The sequence below is a fragment of the Argentina silus genome, assembly GCF_951799395.1.
Source record: "Argentina silus genome assembly, chromosome: 19".
Taxonomy (NCBI): Eukaryota; Metazoa; Chordata; class Actinopteri; order Argentiniformes; family Argentinidae; genus Argentina; species Argentina silus.
The window spans coordinates 11224653-11234887 of record NC_139673.1 but is presented as its reverse complement, the minus strand read 5'-3'; the positions used below and the strand labels follow the sequence as shown (position 1 = coordinate 11234887).

The window sequence follows — 10235 nt, the reverse complement described above, 5'->3', positions numbered from 1 at the left end:
TGTAAAGACTTTCATTCCAAAGTAAACGTATTGTCATACTACAACAGTGTTCATACCACAACAGCTTGAATTGCGCCTTATCAAAGTGAGAGATATGGAGGGAGCGTTTGGCTACTCTAGATGTGTTGACCAGACTTGAGAGAGACGACTAAAGACACAATTAATGTCCCAAACGCACTGCATCCCTAATTGTCAATGATTAGACACAAACGTGTCTTTTCTTGCTGCTCTGTGAAAGACGTATTGGTATGAAGGCGCTCATTTGGATAAATCCATGCGTCCTTGTCTCCAAAAGGTGGCACTGTTGAGTTTTAGAACGGCAGAGGTATGTCCACTTTCTCCACAAATCCTTTGTCATTTTCTTCCGAAAACTATATCGCTCTGAATAAAAAAATTTTTTCAAGCAATATGTCATACAAGTACCGTATGATATAACACGGTTACTTTAAATGATATAAATGTAAAGTTTGCGGCTTTGTCACTCGGACACTCGTATATTAGGCTATTTCGAATGTAAAACAAACTGTGAAAACGTGAGTGTGCACAGCCATGTCCAAAATATCTGCACATCATTAATCATAATTGCCAAATCTTGATACTTTTGAAAGGAATATAAATTAGTAGGCACATGCAAATAGTTGAAATTACATCATTATATTCATAATAAGGAAAACTAAATATTTAAAACGTGTATTGTAACAAACTTGATGAATGATTGAAACACTTAATATGAATATGTTGATGTTAAAATATGACCTATTGCAACAACGTTGAACCCAAAATGCACAAATCTGTCCATTCCACGTTGCGCGCATTACAATAATCAAATGCTTATAATTTCCTTTCCAATCAAAGATCAAATGGTCATTATAATTCGCTCTAAATGTAGTCGCGAAAGCGTTAAGAGGTTGAGTTCCATCTGACAGTCAGCTGATAGCCTTTGACAGTTGAGAAAAGTTTTGTTTCTGTACTAATATGTTAATTAGCCCTCAGATTGTGCGAGCCCATTGGCTCTTCGTCCGAGTCAATTCCCCATTTCAAACCTGACGTCAGGGGCGGCTATAAAACTCTCAATGCTTTTAAACTCATCTGCTGTGTGATCCCTCTAAAAAATCGCCTACAAGTCAGAGGCATTTTATGTGCGAGGCTACATTTAGCCCCTCTCCTTCGACATTTCACCTCTCCGCTTTACGCAATGTATCCATGAAGAAACCGTAAAGCGTTAAATGTTTAAAATACAAAGCCGCCGAATTTCTCCTGCTGAAAGAGGACTCCGCAACTCGCGTGCACGGTGCGTCTATGCAATAGACTCTGCAAAGGAAAACTATTCATTTACTGTTGGGAACCCGTCGCTGCAAAAAAGGACATTGAAAACCTATTTTTTCCAGTAAAAGACTAATACGCTTAAAAATCAAACTGGCTCACGTTCTTCCCAACCAACCCAGTTTGACAGCTGCTCTTCACCCCCTTTGGAGGACTGTCAGCAGCAAGAGGATGGCATCAGAGCTGGCAATGAGCAACTCCGACCTGCCCACCAGTCCCCTGGCCATGGAATATGTTAATGACTTCGATCTGATGAAGTTTGAAGTGAAAAAGGAGCCGGTGGAGCCCGATCGCAACATCAGCCAGTGCAGTCGCCTTATCGCCGGGGGATCCTTGTCTTCCACCCCGATGAGCACGCCTTGTAGCTCGGTGCCCCCTTCTCCAAGCTTCTCGGCGCCCAGTCCGGGCTCGGGAAGCGAACAGAAGGCACACTTGGACGATTTCTACTGGATGTCCGGTTATCAACAGCAGTTGAATCCGGAGGCGCTGGGCTTCAGCCCCGAAGACGCAGTAGAGGCGCTGATCAACAACAGTCACCAGCTCCAGGCTTTCGATGGCTATGCTAGAGGGCAGCAGTTTGCCGGCGGAGCCGGAGCAGGAGGCACCATGGCCGGGGAAGAGATGGGATCCGCCGCGGCGGTGGTGTCCGCAGTTATCGCCGCTGCAGCAGCCCAGAATGGGGGTCCCCACCACCACCACCATCACCACCACAACGGCGGCCACCACCAATCACCCGGGATGCAGTCCAACGGCAACTCGGGGGGAAACCACCCACACATGCATTTGAACGACCGGTTTTCGGACGACCAGCTTGTGGGCATGACAGTGCGGGAGCTCAACCGGCAGTTACGCGGGGTCAGCAAGGAAGAAGTGATCCGGCTGAAACAGAAGAGGAGGACCCTAAAGAACAGAGGCTATGCCCAGTCCTGCCGCTACAAGCGGGTCCAGCAGCGGCACGTCCTGGAGGGCGAGAAGACGCAGCTCGTCCAGCAGGTCGACCACCTCAAGCAGGAGATCTCCAGGCTGGTCCGGGAGAGGGACGCATACAAAGAAAAATACGAGAAGCTCATCAGCAACGGCTTCAGAGAAAATGGATCCAGCAGTGACAACAACCCTTCCTCCCCAGAGTTTTTCATGTGAGTCTCGACATTATCATGAAAAAAAAAGAATATCAACCGAGTTTGTCAAACCCCTCATTAAAAAGTTTTCATTGTGAAACATTTTTGTTGTGGGGCTTATAGACCAAGAACTCATTTGCCAACTTTTTTTCGATTTTTATTTTTCTTATTTTTGACAACCGAGGTTTGCTCAAGTCTGTCAATATAACGGTTTGAGTTTTGGGGGGGCTTGCAATAGAAAGATGGGACTTTCATCAATGTTAAATTTTGGAGTATAGGCCTATACTCTGAAACCTGCCATCGTCATTTTTTGCTACCATACTTATTGTTTTATGCATATTTGTCAAGCTATTTTTCATCGTTGTTCATTTGACTTGCAGTGTTTTAGTATGATCTACCATCTATGATTTTTCGAAGTTGATTCAACTTTACAATGTTGCAGTATACTAGGTGTGCATGCAAGCACTAAGTATACCCCTTTGAAGTTCATCAACTTGCCTTTTTCACTATTTAACTTTTGAACCCGTGTACAAATACCTTTTAAGAACTGCAACCATCCACAATAAGACATTTTTTTTGGCTTTTTTCTTTATTTTTTGTTATTCTGCCAAACTCGGAGGACTGCGAGCCTGCCATTTTACCCCACCTCATCTCATGCGTAATGCTTGCTATTTTGTGTTTAGCAACAAAAAGACTATTACTCCTATGAAACAATATTCATTGTTTAAAAAGAGACATTATTGAACTGCCCTGCATGCTGGACATGTACGGTTTTCTTTTATTTTTTTGTGCTTGGAAATGTAATTTTGTCGGATGACTCCAGCATGGCATTCATACTTTCGTTTATGGCCTCATCACTTTTTTGGGACAGCAACAAAAAAGTGACAGGGACACTTACCACCCCCTCCCCCGTCAAGTGCATTTCGACTGTGTTGAAGTCCACCACCGTCGGCTACTATTTCTATACAGTGAATGCGGTGATGCATTCCTGATGGAAGTTGGTCGGCGGGATCCATGTTGCGAGGGGGCGAAAAGGACCTTATGGAATCATCCATCCCTCTCTGGGACTAAACTGTCTGTTGCTTAAAGCGGTTTGTTATTTAAAAGAAATACCCCCATCCCTGTGCATTTGACAACTCTGGAATGCTATGGATTTTAAGTAAATAATTTAAGTAAATAGTTTTATAATCTGTAAGTCTAAAGGATAACATGGGTATGCTACAGGTTGACATTAAAGAGGAATGTGATAGATGATTAGGTTCATTTAGATGTAGGTTTCATAAAGTCCTGTGCACTAAATTGTTTTCTGTCATTGGGTTGGAGAGGTTGGCGCGGCTCCAAATGAATAAAACAGTATTGTTTCCATGCAAGCAGCGCTTAGTGCAGCATGTGCTTGCAGTTCAAACAGAAGTTTGACAGCTGTAGTTTGTCTTCGCCAACCACTGACTGTATTTTAAACCAAAGTATTAAACGAGGAAAAGCTTCAGCCCTATTCAACGTGAATAACCATGCATTTGAAAATGTATTCTTCTTCAAAGAAGTGAAGTGTTTTGGACTGAATTGCACTAAATGTAGCCTGCAATCATAGAGATCAGAATGGTAATCCTCTTCAACGCTAATTCAGAGACGCAGATACTTTTGGCATTGCTGGAAAATGATACGATTTTAATAGTGTTGTCACGCAGGACTAGACTATTTTGTTCCTAAATGAACTCATTATTTACAAGGCAATAATATTATTATAACCAATAATGTCTGGACATTGTTAAATAGCCAGGGATTGACACCCTGCTTGTAAAATGGGGAAATACCATTCATCATTAAATCTTTAAGAATATGTTAATTAAACTTTCCTCTTATATATATAAATATATATATATTTTGCTGTGCAAAATTATTTCACTCACTAACCATATGTGATGTTCATATGTGCTCGTTTTTCATTTCGTACAATTAAATGATATGCAATAAATGTATGTAATTGGCCTTCATTAAGTTTCTCAGTTTTCTCTTGACATAGTACCTGCAGATACTAAATGTGGATTTCAGAAACGAATTGAGAAAAGTTTATATGTTATGTTAACTAGGAATAAGGAGTTGCTGGAATGTATTGATTTAATGTCTGCCATTTAGTTTCAGCGGTGCACCTGAAGCGGTTACTGTCTCGTAAGATTTATCCTGATATGAATGAGAGTAATCCGATGTTAATTACTAATGCTGGGTCGCGTCAGTACAGCTTGGTTGGTCAAAAGTGATTCGAAATCCTTAACTACTAAACAAAAGAGAAGGAAATGACAATTTTAGTTTTGAAATAGATTTGATCGTGTTATTCATCTATATTCCAGCTAGAACCAAGTTGTTGCACCGAACATTTTTGTGTTGGAGCGTCTTTTAGAAAGAAATGTTGTTTTGGAAAATCATTTGGAAAACAGTATAAGGAGACAACAAATATCCTACCCTCACTGCTTGTATGATATTATTCCATTATAGCCTGTTACAACTGTCTCCTGTGGAATTTGGCCAGATCATCTCAACTCATTGCATGTGTTCAATCTGGATTAGCCCAGCCCAAACGCATTTTTAAACACGCATTCCAATTCAAAATACCATACATTTGATTGCAGGTTAAATTGAGATAGACATTGAAGTTATTAGTTTTAATCATGGTCATGGTTTGGAACTATGCGGATATGTATTTGCATTCATTTTCACAGTGTCATTAATCTTCATTTTCATGTTCCCTGTCAATCACTCATGCCATTGATTGTAATATTAGTTGGCACGATTCCAATACACACTCTGATCACACACTGTATGTTTTATTCTGTTATGCCATGCAGTATGCATTTCACCCCCTCCCCTCCCCATCCTCACACCCCCATTTTTTATGATGTAACAAAAAACAAAACAAAACAAAAAACTTTGGTTGGGTCTTCAGGCAGAACTAAATCATTTGGACATCCAGGATTTCAGTATCATCAGTGTGCGTGTGTTGCAGTTTTCTGTTTGTAGGACACTGAAATTGTAACACGGGAGTGTGTGTCCTCATCCTAGGTGTGTGTGCATATGTAAGTATGCCTTAGTCTGTGTGTGTGTGTGTGTGTGTGCGCTTATCTGTTCTATGTTTCTGCATATGTGTGTGTGTGTGTGTGTGTGTGTGCTTATCTGTTCTATGTTTCTGCATATATGTGTGTGTGTGTGTATGTATAAGTACATATATATCTTGCCATTTCCCAAACTCTAACCTCTCCCCCATTTTAACCCTGTTCATTGTCCTCCTTCCCCTGTCAGATGAGGTTGTGGTTGGCCTAGAACAGATCATGCTCTCAGAGAGGGGTACACACACACACACACACACACACACACACACATATGCAGAAACATAGGAGCAGATAAGCAGCCACACACACACACACACACACACACACAGTGGGCGTTGAGGGCTCAGTCATTCTTGTCAGGGATGTGAGGGGGTGCTGGAGGAGGTGCCAGTGCGGTGTTGTAATGAGTCACCCGCTGCGGTGGGCAGACGAGGCACTATGGCGTATGCGGCCTGCTCAGGGGTTGGCGTTTCCATTATGACTTATTGATACTTCTCAGAGGATAGATAGTATTGATTCCCTTCCTCAACATGCATTTCAAGTTAAAATAACATTCCTGAATGTTTAAGTATCCGCTTTCTAGTGTTCTGTTTTCAGTCTTACAGAACAATGGATACTATGTACCAACACAGGAAGATAAAGGCTTTGAGATGACAGGCTTTTCGAGACCAGATTCAACCAAATTTTACTTTATTTTACTTTCTGTCTTCACCTGCGCACCAATGTTGCAGTATGCACAATAAGGTGTGAATGGAAAGTATGTTTGCATATATGCCATTGCAAGTGCGTGTGTGTGTGTGTGAGCGTGTGTGTGTGTGTGCATATATAATTGTCTGTGTGCGCGCGTGTGCATATATAATTGTTTGGGTGTGTGTGTGCGCGTGAGACCATGGCTTGGGTGTGGTCAGCTTTTCGGCAAGACAAACGCTAACTCTCCCATAACCAGACAGTTTCTTGAACAACATTGAATGAATGATTATATTCAATAACTAAAGCTTGAGGGATGCTTTACTTCTTGTTCCAACATTTTATATTTTACTTTTCTCGAGCTCATCTCTCCCCTTGTTTGCCTCCCCTTTTTGCCTTTGAGAAATCAGCAAACCTGTTGGTTGATCGTTAAGTTAAGATATAACCACAGTGTAGGGTTTGCTTTCAGAAATGGATTCACCTCTCAAATGCATAAACATGAAGAGTTTTCATAGTACCTGAGAAAACTCTGCATGGATAATGCTCTCAATGTTTAACTCATGTGAAAGCAGTACTCAGGTAAGAACAGGGGTAAATTCAAATTCTAAATGATAGAAAAATGCATTGAAAAAAAAAAGAAATCTGTGATCATCGGATGTGTTGCCCTGTTACACACGCTGGGAGCCAGCTAAATTCCTCCGGTCCTCTCCTGCTCCGTGCTGTGTGATTTCCTGTGAGGTGTGGTGGTGCTGTGGTGGTGGCTGCTCTGCCCAGAGCGAGGGGGGGGGGGGGGGGGCGGGGGCCGGGACTGAGACAATAGTTGGAGCTGGGGCTGAATTAAATGATTTTGCTGATGATTAATAGCGGCGCGGGCCAGCGGCTCCTGCGATGTAGAGATGATAAATCGTGAGTGCGGCTCCGTGCAGCTGTGCCAGAGCTGGGTCTTAGCATGCACACACCACGCAATTTACGGCCCAGCCCCTCTCCTGCTTACTTAGGAGAAACTGCTCAATTTATCTAATTACATATGCGTTTGATCTGAGCAGCAGAGATGCCGTTTATTGATATTTTATAGAAGCCACAAAAATGCATATTGTTATGCATCATTTTTTTTGGGGGGGGGAATTATTGTTCTCCCTTTTGTCTGTCGAGGGGGTTGTTCTGCTTGTTTTATGTGAATGTAGACTGCTTAGTGTTTGGCTTTTTATCTTGGCTGGGAGCTTTGCGTTGTGTGTTAAAGCTCCTGTGCTTGTTTGTGTAGTTGTCAGGGCTGTTAGCTGGGTTAGGCAGAGAGCAACCCTCGACTAGCCCAGTTTAACACGCTTCTCTCTCTGGGTCTACAGTCGGCCGGTCAGGAATACAGTGTGCTTGTAGGGTGTCTGTCCATTGTGTTCTCACTGTCTCTCTGATTAATCAGGACCTGCAGTGCTGCATCAGGAGAAGAGCCCCCCCCCCCACACACACACACACACACAGAAAGGCATCACACTATTAGAAGACAACAATTGCTCTTAATGCTGTTGTTCTAGGTGTATGCAGAATTACAGACGCTTACAATTTTTACCTGAAATTAATTCATATCGTTCATTGTTTGTTGCTGTTTTTATTCATGTTATCTTTCATTCATTGATTGAGTCACACAGCTAATATTCACACATTTAGCACAGTGTAGTGAAGACTTAACTCATGAGGTACTGCAGGCTACTGCATTTACCCAATGTTGTTGCTCATCTCCCCCTGCACCACGGTGCACCATTATCTAAGTGATGAATCTGTTCCTCTCTCACTGAGGCGTTCCTCGGAGCGACGCTGCGCTTTGACTCTGGCGTTCCGCGGAGGTGGGATGGGGCGGGATGTTCGCTCAGGGAGCAACAAGGCTGTTGACAGATCCCAAAATAGGGTTGGGGGGGTCCACACTTTTTATTGGGGCAGAAGCGGGGGCCAGTAGAGGGGCTTGGGGGGTTGCGATGTGTGTGTGTGTGTGTGTGTGTGCGTGCGTGTACTCGTATGCATGTGTATTTATATGCACGTGTCCGTATGTGTGTGTTTGTGTGTGTGTGCGAGCGTGTGTGTAAGACTGTCTTTCAGAGGAAGTGCAGAGGTCAGAAGTGAGAGCGCACAGGGCCGTTCACAAAGTCATTAGAGTAATCCCTGCCCTGGGGGAGCCTACACTCATTTCCTCTGCAGAGAGACGGGTCTGAGTGAGAGATACACACACACACACACACACACACACACACACACACACACACACACACACACACACACACACACACACACACACACACACACACACACACACACACACACACACACACACACACACCTCGCCCTCTGTACATGTACAATATACTGTGTGAATAATATATACTGCCTTTGTGGCTTCCACTTAGCTCCACGCTTTGTATACAGACCGCTCCACAGTCCCTGCAGTTTTATATTAGTCTCTAGATATGTGTTGTGAAGAGAATAAGATATTGTTCTGTTACAGCCAGCCGGGTTAAGTTATGTATGTGTGTATGAGTAAGACTGCATGAGTGTGTGTGTGTGTGTGTGTGTGTGTGTTGTGTGTTCATTAGAAAATCAGGGACCACCGACACATTTTGTCTCTTAGTCACAATATAGTCACAATATTTTCCCGTCTGGCCTATAATGTGATAACTGTGAGTCACCAATGGACATGCACATGATTAACATGGAGAACAGCACACACTCATTAACCTGCTGGGCCACTGTGTGTCTGTGAGAGTCTGCCGAGGGCTTATGGCTAAGGCTGAACGATGTGTGTGCCCCTTCTGTCCACGGGGCAGGTCGTGTGTCTGTGTGTGTGTGTGTGTGTGTGTGTGTGTGTGTGTGTGTGTGTGTGTGTGTGACAGAGAAAGTGAGAAAATGTGTGTATTTGTGTTGGGCTGGCATGACTGCGAGGTCATGTTGCCTCTTTGTACGTATGTCTGAGTTTAAATGTATGCATGTATGTTTTAAGGTGCAGAGACCCGTTGTGAACACACACACAATTATTTAATTCTATATTTATATTTCAGGCAGCTTTTGATAAAAGAGAAACATACAATGAATACATGTTATGTTTAATTAAAAAACAAATGAATTGACACTCAGGTAGAATTGTATTGTATTTGGGATTTGCTCATGATGATTTGGTCTGGTCAATGAAATTCACACTTTAGTCGTTTGGTTTTCAGTGACCATGAACCGTTTTGGTCCCAGAAGAGCACTTCCAGTCGCCTTTTGAAGGCCAGGACAATAATGTACAGAGTGAGAGAGAGAGAGAGAGAGAGAGAGATGGTTAGAGCAGTGGTCAGGCCTCAGTCTCCACAGCGCCCAGCCCGGCCCAACCACCCTCCTAATGGGTTCATGAAGCACTCTGGGAGGAGCAAACTCCATCATTCACCCTATACCGGAGTAAAACAGCTCTCTCCCTCAGGGGTACATGAGCATCAGGGATCAATTAAGATGCACTTATTTTATTTAGGAATATTTCTCTCTCTTTTTCTTCTCCTTTTTTTTGTGGGCGGCAGAAAGTCGAAGAGTGCTTCAAATAGACACAGAGAGGAAATGGGTGGCGTTCTCATTAGAGAGCTGTCCTTGACAGAGTCTGGCTGCAGGTGATGTTGATAATGAGGTGTACAGTACTCTGAGGGGTAATTTTATATGTCTGCAAATGGACCCAAAGCAAAGGGACTGGGACTTAAAATGAATCCAACACCGTCTCCCAGAGGCCCCTGTGGCACAGAGGATGGCGTGGCGGGGGGGGGGGGGGAGAGGGGGGGGGAGAGTGCAGCGGACTCCCGAGTTTTAAAAATACTTCCCGTCAGAATGGCATCTGCTTTTCATTCTACAAAAAGAAAAAAAAAAAAACATATTTAAAAATTCCCAAAACAAACATAAATTACTTATTTGGAATGACTTCAAGCATCGCAGCGCCTCCAAGTCCTCTTTGGTTATTTCTATTGAATTGGAGGAATACATGCATCTGTTTACAAGATTT

The 10235-nt window shown here is 43.2% G+C and overlaps 1 protein-coding gene across 1 annotated transcript in view; it reads left to right on the top strand.

Annotated features, from left to right (window-relative positions):
- Window positions 1-1106: 1106 nt before the first annotated feature.
- The window catches only part of mafa (MAF bZIP transcription factor a), an 83681-nt gene continuing 74552 nt past the window's right edge, over window positions 1107-10235 (top strand). The window contains exon 1 of the mRNA XM_083691314.1: window positions 1107-2459. Within this exon, the coding sequence (XP_083547440.1) occupies window positions 1495-2459 (965 nt within the window). The 5' untranslated portion in view covers window positions 1107-1494. The remainder of the gene's footprint in view (window positions 2460-10235) is intronic.